General features: G+C 46.4%; 1 protein-coding gene across 1 annotated transcript in view; it reads left to right on the top strand.

Moving 5' to 3' along the window:
- WDFY4 (WDFY family member 4) overlaps positions 1–22,340 on the top strand; it is a 215,777-nt gene that overhangs the window by 29,239 nt on the left and 164,198 nt on the right. Inside the window, exons 11-12 of the mRNA XM_060240960.1 lie at positions 5,895–6,508; positions 18,428–18,521. Coding sequence (XP_060096943.1) covers positions 5,895–6,508; positions 18,428–18,521 — 708 coding nt within the window. The remainder of the gene's footprint in view (positions 1–5,894; positions 6,509–18,427; positions 18,522–22,340) is intronic.

Genomic DNA, 22,340 nt, shown 5'->3' with positions numbered 1-22,340 from the left:
CAGAGGCACACAATGTCAAGCTACCTCTGTTTGTCTCTTGCCTTGAAAACCCTGCAGGGGTTGCATAAGTTGGCTGCAACTTGGTGGTACTTTCCACCAATATTGTCCCAGCCAGATGAGATACCCCAGTTAATGATGCCGAAAGTTGTTGAGAGATCTGAAGAGCTAACAGGGATACCCTCTCCCATCAGCAGCCCAGAAATGAGGCAGTTTTGATGTCGTGATCTGAGTGGAACCAGAATTGAGGACAGTCCAGAAACACCTGGAGGGCAGTATTATTCTGCCATGGCTCCAACCTTTCCTGGCAGATGGGTCTCAGAAGACTTTTGGGCCTTCAGTTAAACCAGGATTCCATTTTCTCTCCCATGCTATTTAGTATTAACCCAATGGGATATCACCTGGAGAACTAGAACACAGTGCCATCAATATAAGGAGAAGTCCTATGGCAGTTTAAAGAGTTAAAGTGAAATAACTGCCATCAATTTGTGGATGACACACAATCTCTTTCTCTCTCTCTCTCTCTTATCCAACAACCTCAAGGCAAATGTGGAAACTCTTACCTGGACTTTGGAGGTGGTGGAGGGTTGGGTGTGAGCAAACTGAAGCTTAATCCACTTAGTCAAGATGGAAATGATGTTGGTTGAAATTAAAGCCAATCTAGAATTGTCCTTCCAGCATCTTCTGGAGAGGGTGGTGCATTACTCCTGATGGTGGAGGGGAGGGGGAGGGAGGTTTCCTCCTGACCCTTGCCCCTCTTCCTCCTGGAGAGAAAGGATGCTGAGGTCTACAGGTGTGCATGGAAGCAGCTTAGTTTGGGGTGCCAGCAGAAGCTGTAGTCAGTGTCACATGTGCCCTGGCAACATCCACTTTGAATTACAAGATTGCCTTTGATAATTGTTCAGATGTTTCCTGGGGCCCAGTGTCCATATTCTCTTGAGAATGCATTGCTGCATCAGCTGCCAGTTTGCACCTGGGCCCAGTTCTAACTGCTTGGGCTCAGTTTTAGTACTTCAATGACTGAGGGCCAAGATTCCCCAAAGAGCACCTCCTCCAGCATCTGGTGCCCTGTTTTACATGCTTCCAGTGGAGGAGAGGCTGAAGCAGACAGTCATTTGTTTTCTCTCTCTCTGAATTTTTATTTCATTGGAAAATACAAGTTTCAGGAAGGAAAACAATACAAGTGTTGATAGCTCAAAGTTCTCATTTTATCATTTTTAATAAATGGCATGCACCTCCTTAATAGCTGTAGAAAATAAAAAAATCCCAAATGGATGGGACAGTTCCTTTCCAAGTCACTATTCCTTTCCAAGAAGCAATAAATAAACTCAATTTTCACCAGACTGGCCTGCCAGATTACAGCTTTCAGTTCTCTTGAAATATGTCAACTTAGCCATTAGCGCAACTGACCACATTTTTCTGTGCCAACCATTGAATGAAGGTGGAGCAGCAGATTTCCAATAGGAAGCAAAGTTCATCTTAGCTGTAAGCAGTTCCAGAACTAATTCACAGATACCTTTAAAACCAACAAAGTTTTATTCCAAGTGTGAGCTTTTGTGTGCCAAGCACACTTCCTCAGGCAGAATGAAACGGAAACAGAATCTTACATATAAAGGGTGGGTAGTAAATTAGCATAAGGAATAACAAAGATGTTGTTAACAGATTAAAAGTATAAGGAGCTTAGTTATATGGCTATCAGTCATTAGGGTTCAACTGTGATGGGGCAACATCACAAAGATATAAACATGTCAAGACTGAAGATTGACATGTCCTTGATTATGTCATTAGGTGTCTTAACTGTAAAGAGTAATAAACCGGGTCTGTTGTCATGCTCTATTGGTCTCCTCTCAAACATGGGTTAAACTGACATCCTTTTCTTAGAGGATCTCTATTCTGATATATTGCATAGTATCACAGACATTATTCTGATACACTACTTCAAGAAAGAAGTACATTGGAGTACAGTGGATGTATAGCTCTACTTGGTGAGAATGGGTTTAGCATATGTAATGAAATAAGAAACCAATATCCCTGTTGAGTCCCGGGGAGATGTTTGTTCCAAGTTTTGCAATAACTTGTAATTCAGCAATTTCCACTGACAACAGGCTGTTCCTCCAGATCAACGGTACAATCATGGATACCTGCATGGCCCCACAATATGCTCCCATGACTGACTTGGAGCACCCACTCAAACCTCTCTTATACCTGCGTTATACTGGTAACGTTTTTATTGTCTGGACATATGGTAAAGTAGTCCTGGACACATTCCACCAGGCATTTCATGTTATTACAGAACTTGCTTGGCACACAAAAGCTCACACTTTGAATAAAACTTTGTTGGTCTTAAAGGTGTCTGACTGGACTCCAACTTTATTCAACTGCTTCAGACCAACATGGTTGCCCACCTGGATCTAATTCACAGGCAGATCACTTCAGGAGTAAAATTCAGGGTCCCGTATTATGTCCTGTATTGCTGACAATCTTTCATTCCAAAGGACCCTTTGTAGAAACAGGTGATGGAGGAGTGGGAAGGGGTGTATTCCCAGCAACTTTGTAGTTCCTTCTATTGGGAAGGATCTGGAGAAGTTGGTAGAGGATACTCTCAGTCAAGCGGCTGAAGGTGAAGCTCTCGCTCTTCCATCAGTGGTCAGGGCAAGGGTGCTATTGAGTCACAGCTGACTCATGGCGATCCCATGAAGTTCCAAGAGACAAAGAGAGGTGGTTTGCCTTTGCCTGCCTCTGCACAGCAGCCTTGGAAGAACTAAACAGGGCTGATCTTGCTTGTCTTTTGAAATCTGATAAGACTGGGCTAGCCTGGGCCACCCAGGTCAAGGCCAGATACCAGTAGATTCTCGTGATCTTGTGGCATGCACTCCTGCCCTTGGTAATCACTGGCTTTCACTCCATCCTGGAAAGAGTGGTTCTCCTCTCTCAGTCTCAAGGCAAGTGTGGCACTCTGAATTCTACACGCTCAGACATGGCATGGTAGGAAATGTTTGTCTGGTAGGGTTGCCAGTCTCCAGATGGTAGCTGGAGATCTCCTGAGATTACAACTGATTTCCAGGTGACAGAGATCAGTTTGCCTGGAGAAATATAGCCACTCTGGAAGGTGAACTCTATGGTATTATAGCTAATTTAAGTCCCTCCCCTCTCCAAACTCTATCCTCCTCAGGTTCTACTCCCAATAGCTCCAGGTATTTCCCAGCTGAGAGATGGCAACCCTAATATCTCCGTATCTCAGTAGAAAAGTATGCAGTCCTACTAAATGCTTCCAGTTCTTAAGGCAGTGCCCAGGCTGCACCCAAGTGTCACCGGCTGGAAACGCCAAGCTCAGATTCAGTTTTTCCTGGTTTGCTTAGAGCTCCTGGAAGCATCAGAGGTGTAAAGGGGGGAGCAAGGTGGCTTGTTACCACCATCCTCTGCAACTGCCGTTATAACTACCTATACAACTGAGGGCAGTTGTACCAGAACTGCATGGTGTGGAACCATCCACAGGGTCCTGCTAGAACAGGAGTCCCCAATCTTTTTCATCTTACAAGCAGTTTTGGAGTTCCAACTCTGGGTGATGGGCACAACCCCAAAATGGCTGCTGCAGGAGGTGGAGCCAGCCATAAAGTGGCAGCTAATTGGGTAGAACAGGGTTTGATTCCCCACATGCAGCCAGCTAGGTGACCTTGGGTCAGCCATAGTTCTCTCAGAGCTGTTCTCTCAAGAGCAGTGCTCTCAGCCTCACCTACCTCACAGGTGTCTGTTGTGTAGAAAGGAAGGGAAGGCGACTGTAAGCTACTCTGAGACTTCCATGGAAGGGCAGGGTATAAATCCAGTCTCTTCCTCCTCCTCCTCCTTCTTCCTGAACAATCACATTTAAGTCTAAGTTTATTGCTTGCCTAAACTGGTATTAAAATAGAAATGCGGCTTCGATGCCTAATTCTGACAAATTATAACTGTGTTAATATATAATGTAAGAAAATGAATTCATTATCTCTAACCTCCGGGACTGTGATTACATTATGCACAAATTCAGATTGATTTGCTAATATATATTTAGCTGTTAAATCCTGAGCTTAAATGCGATTAGCCCTGCAGTATTCCAGAGTGGCACGCGGCAGGCAATTATAAGGAATAACGGATAATGTGATGTGAAAATAAATTCCGTTAGCTGTAACTGTGTTAGGGGTTTCCAGCAGGCAGGCCTCTTATAGATTAAAGCCAGAAGGAAGCTAACTCTGAGGCGATTAAATGGTAACAGAGTTAGAGCCAGAAGAAATGTGGTTAAAGCTGACCTCTCCAGATATGTGTCAAAGCCATCCTGATACTTCGAGGTCCGATTTATTAAATTTGCGCCTCGTTTAGGGGTCTCTGCCTGGTTTGATACATTAGCATGCAAAACTGAATGACATTAATAGAGTCTTCCGTCTGTGTTTCTAGCAAGCCCTTTCACACCCATTTGGAGAATTAAGGGGGCGGGGGGAGGGGTGCTGAGAATGCATCCACCCCCCAGTGAGGTAGACAACAGCTCACTCAGAGACCCTTGTGACCAATATGATGTTAACCCTTTGCAAAGTGGTGGGATTCCTTCAGCAGCATTCTGCGTGCAAAGGGGAGCTGGACATCTCTGTGAAGATGCTCCCCTAGTGGTGTGCAGGGCAGCAGGCTGTCCCCATGGTAACCAGACTCAGGGCAGTAGGAGACACAGAGGCAAGGCCCCAGGATGTGGAAGGAAGCGGGCAATTCCTGCAAAGGCCAGGTGGTGGCACCAGTTGAACTGAGAGAGAAAAAAGCCTCTCCAGGTGTTGGAAAGACCCAGGAGGGCAGGATGGAATGGGGCCTGCAGGCCTTGGCAGGACTGTTCCGCCACAATGTGCTTGGGCTGCCTTTGAAGAATATTCAGAGACTGCAGCTAGTACAGAACCCTGCACCTAGGCTAATGGTTAGGGCCAGCTATCGGGACGGTGTGTCCTGGATATTACAGCAATTGCACTGGCTACCAATCCACTCCCAAGCCCACTCCAAGGTGTTGGTTTTGACCTTTAAAGTCCTGCATAGCCATGGGACTAGAGGATCTAATCTGAAGGACCATCTTCTCCCATATGTTCCTGTCCAGGAATTAAGATCCCTCTTGATGGTCCCGTGGGTAAAAGAAGCATGTTGGTGGGTACACAAGAGACAGGGCCTTTTTGGTGGCAGCCACTATTATGGAACAACATCCTCAGGGAGATGCGTGTGGATCTTCAGGAGGCAGTTGAAGCTGGTTTCCTTTAAGGACTGCATTTGACTAATTTTGTTTCTATTTACTGGTTGTCCAAATTGAGATTTTAAATTGTTGTCTTTTATGTGTGTTTTTATAAATGTTGTTTTATTTACATTGTAAGCCGCCTTAAAGTTCCACAAGGTAGAAAGGCAGTTAATAATTTTTTAAAATATATATATAAATATGTTATCTGCACATAGAAATATAGGCAATCTGGGTGGGGTGGGGTGGGGGGGCAGAGTTCTAGTCTAGCCTGCGCCCTGACGTGCTGGTCTTCCATGTGCAGAGATACTTTTTGGATGGAGGTGACTGTCAAGTGGGACTCAGGGTGCCAACCTCCAGGTGGGGCCTGATGATCTGGAATTAAAACTGGCCTCTGGCTAGCAGAGATCTGTTTCCTGGGAGAAAATGGCCGCTTTGGAGGGCGGGCTCTAGGGCATTTTACCCTGCTGAAGTCCTTCCCCTCTGCAAACCCCGCCCTCCCCAGGCTCCACCCCCCCAATTGCCAGGAATTTCAACACTGAGACTTGTCAGCCCCAAGTGGGGCAATCCAGGGGCATCTTTATTGTTGCACTGAACATGAGTCCAGGGAGGAACACTGGAAATAAGTTCTTGTTATCTTCCTTTCTCTCCAACCACGCCAAAGTCTCTCCTGCGGACGCTGCAGCAACCCAGGGGCCGCTCAGCCTTCCGAACCAGCAGTGGCTTTAATGGGCTGCTGTCCCTCCTCTCCGAGATGGAGGGCTCCCTGAGTGACCCGCCCTCAGCCACGTGGAGCTCTGTCAGCCACAGCCAGGTGATGGCTCTCCTGTCCCATACCCTCCACGCGATGGCAGCTGCCCTTCACTCCGACCCCACCAACAGAGACTTCTTCCACAAGAGCGGCCTCTTTGAGAAGCTGGCTGAGGACCTGGCCTTGCTGGGCTGCTTTGCCAGGCAGAGGGGGAGGCCGGCCGTCATGGAGCTCCACAAGACCAGATCATTTGCCGAATTTGTGAACGCAACCGTTGGCTCAGCGGAGCTTCTCCCTGCCTGGCTGAAACGCTGCATCTGGATATTCAGGTTCCTTGCCCAGATGGCCACGGGGAGTCTCTCCCGCCTCCGGAGCTGCTCGATGGAGCTGGAGCCAGGGGCAGAGGGGCCGCCCCCAGCGGGCCTTCAGGAGATCGCCAAGAACCAACAGGAAGAGAACAGAGACAGCAGCCAGCAAGTGGGCAAGAAGGGACTGGCTGATGGTCAGTGGCTGGATCCCAACGAAAGGTACGTTCAACTTAGGAGCCCCTCCTGCTCCATCTGGCTGGCAACCCATTGGCTGGGGAAACTGTGCAGCCGCCTCAAGTCTTCCCTCCCTCCCTGGGGGTCTGTGGTGGCTCCTGCAGGGCCCATTCTGCCCTGCCCTGTCTGGGGGTTCCCAGCTCCCTGGAGGGGCTTTCCCTTGTACTCTTCAGTAGCTGCCCCCACCAGCACCTGATCAGTAGAGGGATTTCCCACAGAGGGGATGAGGACCCTCAGCTTCCCTTCCCAGCTCAGAGGCCTAGCCTTGTGTCTCCCGCCAGTCCAGTGCCTGGCAACCACAGGGACAGTTGACTGTTTTGGGCACCCCTGGGGGAACAGCCAGTTGACAACGGCTTGCCCCCTCCCTCTTTTAAAAACAGTGGCCGTTTTCCCCCTGACCTTACCCCGAAGCGACGTCCCTCTTCACCGCGTAGCGTCTGCGCGGATTTCCCACCAACTGCTGTGCATAACCAGGAAGAGCCGCGGCTTTTGCGTCGCGGATGTAAACTGGTTTTTAGCGGTTTACATCTGCGACGCAAAAGCCACGGCACTTCCTGGTTCTGCGCAGCAGTTGGTGGGAAATCCGCGCAGACGCTGTGCCGTGAAGAGGGACGTCGCTCCGGGGTAAGGTCAGTGGGAAAACGGCCAGTATGTCTGAAACAATGAGGGTCTGCGTGGCACAAAGAACTGCAACTCACATCAACAGTTTAATATATTTATGTTTACTAATGCAGCAAGAAAATATTTACAAGTATATAACACAGCTAGATTGAAGCAAGGGAGAATAGAAGAACTCGGTCAGAAATGCAAGTCCTCTGTCCCTGTTCTAAACATGCTCTATCTGATGATAAAATATAGGGCAGGTGCTCTCTGTTAGGCGTCCTCGAAAGATCTTCCATGGCCTTAGTGGTTGCTCGTCCTGGCTCTTTGGGCCAGCCACATGGTCCAAAATGGCTGCCTGCTGCTCCACACCTCAGACAAGAGGTCTGTTCAACTCAGCATCCGAAGGAAAGGGAGCAACTTCCTCCAGGTAGGAAGTTTTATTCACCCTATGTCTCCACCCCCTTGATCCCAGTCTGCCCAAGTCAAGGCTTCTTTTCCTGTTGTCTCCAGGAAGTGGCTTCCTGAAGTCCGTCTAGCACTTTACACCTCCCACCCACTGCCTGAAGAGGGGAGACAAAGGGCGAAGGCTTATCTGTTCCGTTGTCTTTCTTGCTGGAGTCACCACCATTTGTAAGAAGCTGAGCTGATGTGCCAGCAAATGGGCTTCCTCCTCTGACTAGAAGAGAAACTGGTAAAATGCACAGGGAAGGCTTTGGGCTGCTTGCCAACCCTCCAGGAGATGACGCATTTCTCCACAGTCCCCCAAACCAACTGGGTAATATGCCCTGCCAGCATAGGCTTCCCAATCCCCAGGTCCCAGAGGGGGATCCCCCGGTTTTACAGGCTTCCCCCCTCCCCCAGCCAGTTGGCCGGCGGGAGAAGCCCCACCCCCACAGCCATCATGCACCTCCATGAATGATTTCCATAGGGAATGATGGGGAATTGATCCACGAGTATCGGGGGCTCTGGGGGGGCTTTTTTTTTAGATAGAGGCACCAAATTTTCAGTATACCATCTAGTGCCTCTCCCCAAAATACCTTCCAAATTTCTAAAAGATTGGACCAGGGGGTCCAATTCTATGAGCCCCAAAAGAAGGTGCCCCTATCCTTCATTATTTCCTATGGAAGGAAGGCATTTAAAAAGATGTGCAGTCCCTTTAAATGCGATGGCCAGAACTCCCTTTGGAGTTCAATTATGCTTGTCACAGCCTTGATCTTGGCTCTGCCCCTAATGTCTCCTGGCTCCACCCCCAAGGTCTCCTGGCTCCACCCCCAAAGTCCCCAGATATTTCTTGAATTGGACTTGGCAACCCTATGCCAGCATCAAGTTCTCTCTGAGAGTCTCTCCTTCCAAATGGAGTTTCATGTCGAGTTCTCTGCAGCTACACTGCACTTCAGAGTGCCTGCCCTCTCCCTTCCAAAAGCCAATGGCAGGTGCCTATCTGAGCTGGCAAGATGACCAGCTGTTGCCACCACTTTATTAAACAAGGCTGTGGGGGGCGGGCGGGGTTCAGAATTTGGGTGGGCTTTTCAGCACGCCCTTCTTCCCAGCTGTTGGATGAGGGGTGTTGCTTCACACAGGCCTCACTGCTCTGAGGATAAAATCCCAGATCTTCAGTTTCTTCCCCAGTTAAAAAATTGGCACACAGAAAATCAGGAGTTGGCTGATGCTGTCAGGCACAACTAGGGTTGTCAACTTCCAGGTGTGACCTGGAGTTCTCGTGATTATAATCAGGGCTTTTTTTGTAGAAAAAGTCAGCAGTAACTCATTTGCATATTAGGCCACACCCTCTGATGTCACCATTGTTCTACACAGGGCTTATTTTGTAGAAAAGCCCAGCAGGAACTCATGTGCATATTAGGCCACACCCACTGATGCCAAGCCAGCCAGAACTGCATTCCTGCTCAAAAAAACCCTGATTATAATTGATCTTCTGTCAACAGAGATCAGTTCCCTTGAAGAAAAAGGCTGCTGTTGAGGGCGGACTGTGTGGCACTTTATCTGACGGAGGTCCCTCCCTTCTCCAAACCCCGCCCTCCCCAGGCCAGTGGACCTCTTGGGTTGCCACATTTCCCACTTGGGTGGGCCATCTCTATCAGAAAGTGGCATCACCGCTTTAGCAGCCAGCAGGAGAAAAAGTCATTAAAAAAAATCACCATCAGTACAATGGCATGGCAGCATTTGCAAGGAAAGTCTGAAAGTGACATCATTCCTCTCTAGGAATTGCTGCAAACTCTGTGGTAAAGCCATACAGTTTCTGGTGACTCCTAAAGCTGCATGATCCCCCCTCCCATGTTTTCCCGTATTCTGACCACTCAACCCGTCATCTCCTGCCTCACTGGGTGCTACCCCTTGGTCAGCAGCCCTGGAGCCTGCTCCCATGGAGACAAAACACACCAGTTTCTCTTTAGCACCCAAGGACCTGTGAAAACTCACACCCCTTTCAAGAAAATCATTTCAGTTATTAGAATAGGAGAAGGCAAGGAAGAAGTGTTCAAAAGTACATTTGAGATTTTTTTTAGTCCCATTATTTCAGTCCCATTATTATTAAGGGCTGGAAGTTCAAAAAATGTTCAACATCTTTATCAATGATTTGGATGAAGGAATAGAGGGAATGCTTATTAAATTTGCAGATGATACTAAATTGAGAGGGGTTGCAAACACAGAAAAAGACAGAAACAGGATACAGGATGACTTTGACAGGCTGGAAATCTGGGCTAAAATCAATAAAATGAATTTTAACAGGGATAAATGTAAAGTTCTGCATTTAGGTAGGAAAAATCCAATGCATGGTTATAGGATGGGGGAGACTTGTCTTTGCAGTAGTATGTGCAAAAAGGATCTAGGGGTCTTAGTGGATCATACGCTGAACATGAGTCAACAGTGTGATGCTGTGGGTAAAAAGGCAAATGCAATTTTGGGCTGTATCAACAGAAGTATAGTGTCCAGATCACGTGACGTGATGGTATCGCTTTACTCTGCTCTGATAAGACCTCACCTGGAGTCTTGTGTTCAGTTTTGGGCACCACTTTTTAAGAAGGATATAGACAAGCTAGAACGAGTCCAGAGGAGGGCGACGAAGATGGTGAGAGGTCTGTAGACCAAGTCCTATGAGGAAAGGTTGAAGGAGCTGGGGATGTTTAGCCTGGAAAGGAGGTGGCTGAGAGGTGATATGATCACCATCTTCAAGTACTTGAAGGGCTGTCATATAGAGGATAGTGTGAAATTGTTTTCTGTGGCCCCAGAAGATAGGACTAGAACCAGTGGGTTGAAATTAAATCAAAAGAGTTTCCGACTCAACATCAGGAAGAACTTCCTGACCTTTAGAGCGATTCCTCAGTGGAACAGGCTTCCTCGGGAGGTGGTAGGCTCTCCTTCCTTGGAGGTTTTTAAACATCTGGCCATCTGACAGCAATGAAGATCCTGTGAATTTAGGAAGGAGGTGTTTTTGAGTTTCCTGCATTGTGCAGGGGGTTGGACTAGATGACCCTAGAGGTCCCTTCCAACTCTATGATTCTGTGATTCTAGGAACTGTAGCATCAAGGCAGCATTTTACGGCTTACAGTGTGAACTTAAAAGTGTGAGCTTTATGGTGTCCTCTGGCAACTGGGTGAAAATCTTGACAATTTTATGAAATTTCTAGATTTGACTTACTGAGTTCAAACAAAATCCAAATTGTTTTAATGGAATCTCGTATTTGTCCTAGAGTGTTTAGTCAGGAAATGTTTGGAAGAGAAGTAAGATCCATGGAACACTAGGGGGCAGTGTGTGTAAGTGTGTGCATTCCACAACATCCCTTTCACAATACTAGGTTATAAACTAACCTTTGAAGAGTGAAGAGTATTTTTAGTGAGGGTTGAGGGTTTGTTTTGCTTGTTGTGTGTGTGTGTGTGTGTGTGTGTGCGTGTGTGTATCCAGGTGGTCTGAAGCATGTTGGTCTGAAGCAAGAGAACAAAATTAGAACCCAGTGGCACCTTTAAGACCAACAATTTTATTCATTCAGGGTGTAAGCTTTCATGTGTGTGCGCACGTGCGTGAATTCAAAAACCAAGCCATTACAAATGCAGAAAACAGCTATTTCTCCCAGGACAGATTCTGAACTTTAAAAGCTCAGTTGTGTCCCAGATATGGACCCTGGGCAAGGGAGGGGGCTAAGGTGTGAAATTCCCAGAGCCCCAAACTGCTTGTATGGTTGCCAACTCCAGGTTAGGGAGTCCCTGGGCATTTCGGGATGGGCACGATTTGCAGAGGGAGAGGGAGCTCAGCAGGGATGGGATATCACAGAGCCCACCCTCCAAAGCAGCCCTGTCCCCCAAGGGAATTGCTCTCTGTAGTCTGGAGACCAGTTGCAATTCCAGACCTCCATGGCCCACCTGGAGACTGGCAACCCTATCCCTGGGAGCCTGAGACATGAGCATAGCCAGCATCAAATCTGTTAGCTTCAGTTGATAGCTTAAATCCCTGGGTTCTTAGAGAGGCTTTCCTGCTGTAGGAGATAAAAGTTCATAAAAATTCCATCATAAAGCATCATACAGCAAAAGTTGCAGAACACTAAAGATCCTTGTGTTCGAGCTCACAGCTCAAGAAATTCAAGTTCAAACAGTTCAAAGTTCACCCAAAAAATCCTGGGTACAAGGTCTCATTCCAGTCACCTTCATTAGTGAACTGTAAAATACATCAAAGCTATGTAAATATACACACACACAGCATCTTATATGGAGTAAAAGAGGAACATAAAAACATAAGAGAAGCCATGTTGGATCAGGCCAGTAGCCCATCCAGTCCAACACTCTGTGTCACATAGTGGCCAAATATATACACACACTGTGGCTAATAAATGGACCACTGATGGACCTCTGCTCCATATTTTTATCTAACCCCTTCTTGAAGCTGGCTATGCTTGTAGTTGCCACCACCTCCAGTGGCAGTGAATTCCACATGTTAATCACCCTTTGGGTGAAGAAGTACTTCCTTTTATCCGTTTTAACCCGACTGCTCTGCAATTTCATCGAATGCCCACGAGTTCTTGTATTGTGAGAAAGGGAGAAAAGTACTTCTTTCTCTACTTTCTCCATCCCATGCATAATCTTGTAAACCTCTATCATGTCACCCTGCAGTCGACTTTTCTCCAAGCTAAAGAGCCCCAAGCGTTTTAACCTTTCTTCATAGGGAAAGTGTTCCAAACCTTTAATCATTCTAGTTGCCCTTTTCTGGACTTTTTCCAATGCTATAATATCCTTTTTAAGGTGCGGTGACCAGAATTGTACACAGTAATGAGACCGCATCATTGATTTATACAGGGGCATTATGATACTGGCTGATTTGTTTTCAATTCCATTCCTAATAATTCCCAGCATGGTGTTGGCCTTTTTTATTGCAATCGCACACTGTCTTGACATTTTCAGTGAGTTATCTACCACGACCCCAAGATCTCTCTCTTGGTCAGTCTCTGCCAGTTCACACCCTATCAACTTGTATTTGTAGCTGAGATTTTTGGGCCCAATGTGCATTATTTTGCACTTGGCCACATTGAACCTCATCTGCCACGTTGACGCCCACTCACCCAGCCTCAACAGATCCCTTTGGAGTGCCTCATAATCCTCTCTGGTTCTCACCACCCTAAACAATTTAGTGTCATCTGCAAACTTGGCCACTTCACTGCTTACTCCCAACTCCAAATCATTTATGAACAAGTTAAAGAGCATGGGACCCAGTACTGAGCCCTGCGGCACCCCATTGCTTACCGTCCTCCACAGCAAAGACTGCCCATTTATACTCACTCTCTGCTTCCTATTAATTAGCCAGTTTTTGATCCACAAGAGGACCTGTCCTTTCACTCCATGGCTCTCAAGCTTACTAAGGAGCCTTTGATGAGGAACTTTATCAAAAGCTTTCTGGAAGTCAAGGTAAACAACATCTATTGGCAAAAACCATCTTACCCCACTTGGACATAGTAGAAATTAATGGCAAGCAGTATTAAGCAGAGTTCTGTGTAACCAGTCCTATAATTAAAGGTATAGTTTATAAGAACAGCCAGCTATACATTTATGAGGTGAACAATAAGTCACCCAAAACATTTCTTATTTAAGTTTTTAAAACTTACCACAAGAAATAACAATTACTTATATTCAGGCATCATCACAATGATTTAGAGCATGATTAAGGTATTATTCTGCACCATGTATAGTCTTGTAAAAAGCTTAGCTAGCCAGGTGATTTAAGTAGTCAATAGAGTAAAGATTTTTAAAGTATTATCTTCCTTTCTAGCACTGTCACCGTTGTCTAAATTGTAACTGAAGTGCTATTTCATGCTATGGTCTGGTTGCACACAGAACTCAGCTAGCCAGGTGCTTAAATCCGGCAATAAGCTTAAAGTGGTATACACTATTTAGCTTCCTACATAAATTAAATGGAATGATTCCTGAAATCCGTTGCAGTTATTTATAAAAAGCAGGAATACTCCACTGATTAATTTAATCCATTATGGTACATGAGTTTTAAGGCGAAAATCCAGAAAGCCTCTCTGTGAAGTAATAGGCAGCAACTATCCCATCTGTCATATGGACATTTGACCAGTTTTTCCAGAACTTCAAAATGGAATGAATTATAATTATGCTGCATATCCATAAAGTGCTGGGACACTTTATTTGATTTTAAATTCTAGATTTATGTTCCTTTATTCTATGAATCAGACATGTTAATAGACTCACATACCACTTCTTACATAAACATTCTACCAAATATATTACTCCTTTCACTGAACAATTACTGTACGTTGTTAATTCCAACTTGAAATTCAATGCAGGAAATTCCAAATGGTCCATGGTCCAGACCTGGGGGCACACAGAATAACCCCCACAATGGTGATCACCTCCAATTGTTAAAATGGGTTTAGGAGTGGAAAGTTTATCAGATTTCACCCTCAAATTCCAAATGTCCTTGGTTTTTCTGAATCCCACAAGGGGTCTCTGTGAGCAGCTGGTATATTCTGAAGGATATGCCCATCCTTAAAAATACAGTTTCTAACATAAGAGGCAAATGAACTAAAATCCAGACCACAAACTATTCTATTTTGCTCTTTTCTATTTTTCCTTCCATTCGACATCATAAGCTCTTCTAAATGCTGTATTCTAAATGCTATATTACTAGAATATTTCCTATTCCTGAGTTGTTTTGACAACTTCTCTAAGGAAGTCTGAGTTAAAGGTGGAGTTCCTTCTAAGATATTGCCCATAAGACAAATTACAGAGAAGATGTAATTGAAAATAAGTATGAGTTTTTATATGTAGCTTTTATCTGTACTTTTAACGTACATTCTCTCAGCCCAAGTATTTTCATTAAAGACCCTATATCCAGAAAAGCAATACCATACAAATTCTGTTGGTAAATACATTTGATAGAATAATAATTGTTTATCCAGTTCATAAGTTCCCCCAGTGTATCAATATTAGAGAAAACACACAGAATATCTCATCCAAGAACCGTTTATAATAAACAGTCTCCTAAAAAAAAAAAAAGATTAGATTGTGCATTGCAAGTAAATTTCTGTTCAAAGTTGGCTACTCCCTGTTTTTGGATGTAAAACTAATCATTAAGCCTGAAATATTTTTTCCAAGGACTATGTCTGTGAGGTCCAATAGAAACAGCAGCCATGCTGAAAGATCAGAGGGAGCCCTTCTGGCCTGGAACTGCAGCTGGGGGGGGGGGCTTCTTTCTCCCCCATGCCATTCCAAGAAGCTGAAATGCCCCTCCCTCCCAAGCAGATTGATCTATATCTGCAGTGAAGCTTGAAACACTCCACTTGTGACTCCCAAGTTATGTCAATAACTCCCTACTGGAACAGTTTCCTCTCCTGGAAAGGGCAAGGCTGGGGTGGCAGCCAGCTTCCTTCCACTTGAATGTCCCTCCAGCTTTTGACATTCTGAATTACCCTGTCTTGGTTCTGAAGTGGAGCTCATGCAATACTGAATCTCACATTGTTCCATCTGTTAAAAATTTCCCAGCTTTTACACAAAGCACAGCGTACCCAATTTGCTATGGCTTTTGCTTCATTGGGACATTGGGATTTTGCTTCACTGTTCCCTCCGCCCTGTGTTCTCTTATTGATGCCTTTGTGTGTTGATAAAACTCTGGGGTGGGGAACTCAGTCTCCATGTGAGTTTGCTTGGTGCTTTCACAATGCACGGGATTGCACATGAGCATTAGGGGAACACAGTATGTGCACGCAGAAACACACACACCAAAAAAATCTTGCTGCAAAGGAAATGGAAAATAGAGTCTGTTCAACAGGTTGTCTTCTGTAGGACCCGTTTCTGAAATGAGCCCTTGAAGACTAACAGCATTTGTGGCAGGCTCCTCCCTGCCACACCTTTTGTTAGTTTTTCAGGCGCTCCTGGATTCTTGCTCTTTTTTACTAAGGAGAAAGTTCCTCCATTTATCTCTGTCTGTAAAATGCAAATTGCAAGTGCAGGCAGGTTTGGGGAAGGGAAGGGGGGCTTAACCCTTCAACCCCTGCATTGTTTCTCTGCATTGTTAGAACTTACAAGGGGGAAAGGTGTTATTTTAGGGCTGATTGACTCCCCTTTAAACAGTTAATAGTAGTAAGGACTGAGAGACCAGTTTCAAGTAGCAAAACCATGCATCAGCTAAAGAATGAATCGTGTCACTTATTGGGTTCAGTAAATCTGGGGAGGGCCAAAAATTCAAACCAATGCTGTTGCCGCAGCCTTGGAAGAACTACAAGAAGAGACAGCTTCAGGAGGGGGATTGGATAAACATGCAGAGCAGAGGCCCAACAGTGGGTATTAGCCACAAGCTTCCATTACAGCACAACTTCATCATAGAACATGGCGACGGGGAGTGAGGAGCTCCGTTTGAAGCTCCCGCTATAACATCAAATTATTGATAATACGAACATAAGAACATAAGAACATAAGAACATAAGAGAAGCCATGTTGGATCAGGCCAACGGCCCATCAAGTCCAACACTCTGTGTCACACAGTGGCAAAAAAATTTATATACACACATACACTGTGGCTAATAGCCACTGATGGACCTGTGCTCCATATATTTATCTAAACCCTTCTTGAAGGTGGCTATACTTGTGGCCGCCACCACCTCCTGTGGCAGTGAATTCCACATGTTAATCACCCTTTGGGTGAAGAAGTACTTCCTTTTATCCATTTTAACCTGTCTGCTCAGCAATTTCATCGAATGCCCACGAGTTCTTGTATTGTGAGAAAGGGAGAAAAGTACTTCTTTCTCTACTTTCTCCATCCCATGCATTATCTTGTAAACCTCTATCATGTCACCCCGCAGTCGACGTTTCTCCAAGCTAAAGAGTCCCAAGCGTTTCAACCTTTCTTCATAGGGAGAGTGCTCCAGCCCTTTAATCATTCTAGTTGCCCTTCTCTGGACTTTCTCCAATGCTATAATATCCTTTTTGAGGTGCGGCGACCAGAACTGCACACAGTACTCCAAATGAGACCGCACCATCGATTTATGGTAACGAAGCTACACTCGTTCCTGAAACACCTACTCTGGTCAACCAATTGCTGGAGAGGACGAGGGGGACCTTAGAGGGGGACCTTAGAGTCTTACCCCGTCTTCTTAAACCTGAAAAAGTTGCTTACCAGCCGGGGCCGTCGCCGGACCGATGCCGAGGCTGGCGCCAAGGTGGGGAAGGACGGCGCGGCTTGAGAGTGCATACCGGTGCGGCCTGAGGGTGTGAGGGATGGCCAATGGTAGCTCTCCAGATGTTTTTTACCTACAACTCCCATCAGCCCCGGCCATATACCAGGGATGGCCAATGGTAGCTCTCCAGATGCTTTTGCCTACAACTCCCACCAGCCCCGGCAGCGGGGGGGGGGGGGCAGCGAGGCTGCATGGCACCACGGTTGCTAACAGGCTGCGGACCAGTAATGGTCCGCGACCCGGGGGTTGGGGACCCTGTTCAAGAGAACCCTCTAGCTAGGTAGGGTTTTCAAGCCAAGAGGTGGTTTGCTGCTGGCTGCTTCTGCATAGCAACCTGCCCTTCCTTGGGGCTCTCCCATTGGAGTACTTACCAGGGCTGACCCTGCTGAGCTGCTGAGAACTGCCACGGGACTGGGCTAGCCAGGGCCATCCAAGTCAGGGCAACGATCTGCTTTTTTGCCATCAGCTTGCAGCCATTTGGAACACCCCTTCATGAGTTTTTAAGGCAAGAGACGTTCAGAGGTGGTTTGTCTGCCTCTGGGTAGCAACCCTGGACTTCCTCAGTGGTCTCCTCTGCAAACACTGACCAGGGCTGACCCCGCTTAGCTTCTGAGGTCTGATGAGATTGGGCTAGACTGCGCTGTCCAGGAATAGCTAACTAGAGTCTTGTCAGGATCAGGCAGGTATCAGTCAAACAAACCATAGATACAGTTTATTAGTACTGAAATACCAGCACTAATCTATACACGGCCAGCGTTGCCAGGAATGAATATTAATGGTTACAATGGGGTAGATATAGGGCAGTTGTGTGGATAAATTCTGGTGCGCATTCCTCCTACCTCCAAGACATTCAGACATATTCCTACCGCTCTCAACGGTCCAGTCCAAGGTCACTATAGTTAGAAAGGTATCCTTGGAAGGACCAGATGCTGGTTGCCTTAGTAATGAGATAGCTTAACGGACATGGGATACACCAGAGTTAGCAGCCAAAGTGAAAGTACAGAAGTTCTCAATTCACCCCTGCCCAGTTCCACTCTCCTCTCAACAGACAGTATGATCAGGGGTAGCCAAACTTGCTTAATGAAAGAACTGCATAGAATAAACGTCAGATGTTTGAGAGTCGCAAGACATGAATGTCAGATATTTGAGGGGCACAAGGAAGGAAGGAAGGAAGGCAGATGGGGGAGGGAGGAGGGAAGAAGAGGTTGAAAGAAAGTAACTTTAACTTGAAATGTATTCTCCAAGCTGCCAACTGACTTGGCTTGGAGAAGTGCTTCAGTGAGAGAAATGTCGTCTCCAAGCCAGCCAATGGGACAGTGGAGGCTTCAAGAGCTGCTCGATATGTGTGAAAGCGCCACATGTGGCTCCCGAGCCGCAGTTTGGCCATAGATCGTGGCAGTATGGAACCAACAGCATGGATCATGGCAGGGACACCTGACAACTCTCCCTACTCAGCCACCACGTGCTTCCTTCCACATCTTAAGGAACAGAAGTTCTCTCTGCTCTGCTCCTGGGTATCCAGAGGCCTTTGCCTGCTGGACGTTGCTCCAGCAGGGCTCTTCTTATCTTCACAATGGCCAGAGACCTCCTCTTGTCTGTTTCTGCAGGTTCACCTGTGGGGAAGAGCTGATTGTGCACCCAGGAGCTCTTAGTGTCATGATGCAGCTGCTTCCCAAGGTCTACAGTGAAACTTACACAGAGGTAAGTGAATCCTTTCTGGATAGTCTCTGGAAAGCATTCCTGTAGTTTGCCTAGGGTTGCCAACTCCAATTTAGGCAATTCCTGGAGATTTGGGGGTGGAGCCTAGGAAAGGCAAACAGGGAAGTGGGGGGACTCTGGTGGGATATAGTGCCACAGAGCTAGGGTTGCCAGCTCTTACCTGGCTAGCGTGGAGATGCTCTAGCAATTTGAATAAAACCTCTATGGTGCCATAGTTTTTACCCAAATTGCTAGAGCATCCTCCACTTGACGTGCTCAGTGCTATGATGTCACTTCCGGGTGGTGTCATTGCACCAGGCATGTTGGGTGGGATGGAGCTCCTCAGAGGTGGGATCCCCCGTTGGCCAGCTCTGTGCCAGGGGGTTGGGGGCCCCAAAACTGGGGGAGCTCCTGCCCCCAGCAGGAGGCTGGGAACCCTAAACAGAGCTCACCTTCAAACTTAGCCATTTTCTCCAGGGGAAACGGATTTCTGCTGTCTGGAGACCAGTTGTGATTCCAAGGAATGTCCAGTCCCCACCTGGAGGATGGCAACTATTTGTTTGCCTCTTAGAAGGGCTCTTTTTTTAAAAAAAAATCTGCTCGCATGTCATCTTTGCTATCAAACCCACCCTCTTCCATAGCCCTAAAAAGAAGGGGGGAGAGTGTGGAGGGGTAAAAAAAGGAGAGAGAGAAAATCAACAAAAAAGAACAGAGAAGAAGAAAAACGGGGAGTGGATAAAAAAAAATAGATCAAACAAAATGTCTATCGTGCTTCTTAAAGCTCTAAAAATCCAGCTACATAACATTATAGTCCAGGCCTGAATCCTAAAATGCTATTTTTTCCTTCACTGTCTAATTTAATAGTTCTTCTATCCAGGTTTCTTCAATAGTGGAGTTTAGGGCTGCCAATCCCCAGGTGGGGGCAGGGTATCCCCCGGTTTGGAGACCCTCCCCCCTCTTCAGGGTCGTCAGAAAGCGGGAGGAGGGGAGGGAAATGTCTGCTGGGAACTCTGTTATTCCCTATAGAGATTTATTCTCATAGAAAATCATGGAGAATTGATCTGTGGGTATCTGGGGCTCTGGGGGGGCTGTTTTTTTGGGGGTAGAGGCACCAAATTTTCCGTATAGCATCTAGTGCCTCTCCCCAAAATACCCCCCCCCCAAGTTTCAAAAATATTGGGCCAGGGGGTCCAATTCTATGAGCCCCAAAAGAAGGTGCTCCTATCCTTCATGATTTCCTATGGAAGAAAGAAATTGAAAAGGTGTGCCGTCCCTTTAAATGTGATGGCCAGAACTCCCTTTGGAGTTCAATTATGCTTGTCACAGCCTTGATCTTGGCTCCACCCCTAATGTCCCCTGGCTCCACCCCCAAAGTCCCCAGATATTTCTTGAATTGGACTTCGCAACCCTAGTGGAGTTAGAGCTTTCCAGTGCTTCAGGATAAGATGTTTGTCAGTAACATAAGAACATAAGAGAAGCCATGTTGGATCAGGCCAACAGCCCATCCAGTCCAACACTCTGTGTCACACAGTGGCAAAAATTTTTATATATACACACACACTGTGGCTAATAGCCACTGATGGACCTGTGCTCCATATTTTTATCTAAACCCCTCTTGAAGGTGGCTATACTTGTGGCCGCCACCACCTCCTGTGGCAGTGAATTCCACATGTTAATCACCCTTTGGGTGAAGAAGTACTTCCTTTTATCCGTTTTAAGCTGTCTGCTCAGCAATTTCATCGAATGCCCATGAGTTCTTGTATTGTGAGAAAGGGAGAAAAGTACTTCTTTCTCTACTTTCTCCATCCCATGCATTATCTTGTAAACCTCTATCATGTCACCCCGCAGTCGACGTTTCTCCAAGCTAAAGAGTCCCAAGCGTTTCAACCTGTCTTCATAGGGAAAGTGCTCCAGCCCTTTAATCATTCTAGTTGCCCTTCTCTGGACTTTCTCCAATGCTATAATATCCTTTTTGAGGTGCGGTGACCAGAACTGCACACAGTACTCCAAATGAGACCGCACCATCGATTTATACAGGGGCATTATGAAACTGGCTGATTTGTTTTCAGTTCCCTTCCTAATAATTCCCAGCATGGCGTTGGCCTTTTTTATTGCAAACGCACACTGTCTTGACATTTTCAGTGAGTTATCTACCACGACCCCAAGATCTCTCTCTTGGTCAGTTTCTGCCAGTTCACACCCCATCAACTTGTATTTGTAGCTGGGATTCTTGGCCCCAATGTGCATTACTTTGCACTTGGCCACATTGAACCGCATCTGCCACGTTGACGCCCACTCACCCAGCCTCAACAGATCCCTTTGGAGTTCCTCACAATCCTCTCTGGTTCTCACCACCCTGAACAATTTAGTGTCAATTTAGTGTTTAGGGTTTAGATAAAAATATGGAGCAGAGGTCCATCAGTGGCTATTAGCCACAGTGTGTGTGTATATAAATTTTTTTGCCACTGTGTGACACAGAGTGTTGGACTGGATGGGCCGTTGGCCTGATCCAACATGGCTTCTCTTATGTTCTTATGTTCTTATGAGTGACACTTTCACCCTTAGACTCCTTCCTGAAGCAAGAGCTGTGAAGCTCCCAGTTCCCTAACGGATTGTGGAAGTGATTGGTACAAAAATCAATCCGTGGAGCTGCAGAAGCAGAGCCCAGTTTCCTGTCACCATTAATATTTTCTCTAAAAAACCTGTTTTACTGGAATGAGCATCCCTGAAAACAGCCCATTTTGTTCCAAATGAAGCAATCTTGTTATTGGCAGGGCTGCTGTCATAATGAGAGCAATCAATTCCTTGTACTCCATTATGGTTAATATTGAATTTATTTGGGAAGAAAACACTGATTTACTTAGCAGAGGTCTGCATTGTTATTGCTCCCCCCCCTTCTTCCCTTGACCTTGCTGTTCTTTGAAGTGAAATAATGGTTGGGAAATGGAATGGAAGCAATATTTATAATATGCCAAGCATTAGAAGGTATTTTGAAATGTCTGAATCAAGATGCTTTCTCTCATACTGGAAGATTAAAGGGTAGGAAGGAACCAGAGAGCGAAAGAGGAAAGCAGTTCAAGAACAAGCATTTGGAACGATAACTCACATGTCGCATTGCTAGCCCCCCAGGCAGCGGGATTACGACTGCTCTCCTGGCAACAGAGTTGAGTTCACCTGGAGAAAATGGCTGCTTTGCACTCCACTCCCATCCCCAAACCCTGCCCTCTTGTAGGCTCCAGTTCCCAAATCTGCAGGTATCTTCAGGTATATTCAGACCTAGGGCTGCCAGGTCCAACTGAGGAAATATCTGGGGACTTTGGGGCTGGATCCAGAAGACTTTGGGGGTGGACCAGGATTATGGTCGTGACAAGCACAATTGAACTCCAAAGGAGTTCTGGCCATCACATTTAAAGAGACCGAACACCTTTTAAATGCCTTCCCTCCACTGGAAATAATGAAGGATAAGTGCACCTTCTTTTGAGGCTCATGGAATTGGACCCCTAGTTCAGTCTTTTTGAAACTCCGGGGGGTGGGGTGAAGAGGGGCTGAAAAGTTGGTGCCTCTACCTCAGAAAACAGCTGCACCAGAGCCCCAGATACCCACAGATCAATTCTCCATTGTATCCTGTGGAGACCAGCCTCCATAGGGTATAAATGGAGTGCCCAGCAGACATCCCCTCCACTTTCTGCTAACCCTGAAGGAGGGGGAGGACCTCCCCTGCCTCGAAGTGGGCACCCTACTCACAGCTGGCCACTTTGCTCTCATGCGTCAGCTGAGGCAGACCCAAAGACAGTCCTCTCGGTCACTTGACAGAGACAGGCA

This window comes from Heteronotia binoei, chromosome 6 (genome assembly GCF_032191835.1).
Source record: "Heteronotia binoei isolate CCM8104 ecotype False Entrance Well chromosome 6, APGP_CSIRO_Hbin_v1, whole genome shotgun sequence".
NCBI lineage: Eukaryota > Metazoa > Chordata > Lepidosauria > Squamata > Gekkonidae > Heteronotia > Heteronotia binoei.
This window is presented reverse-complemented; position numbering and strand designations above follow the sequence as displayed.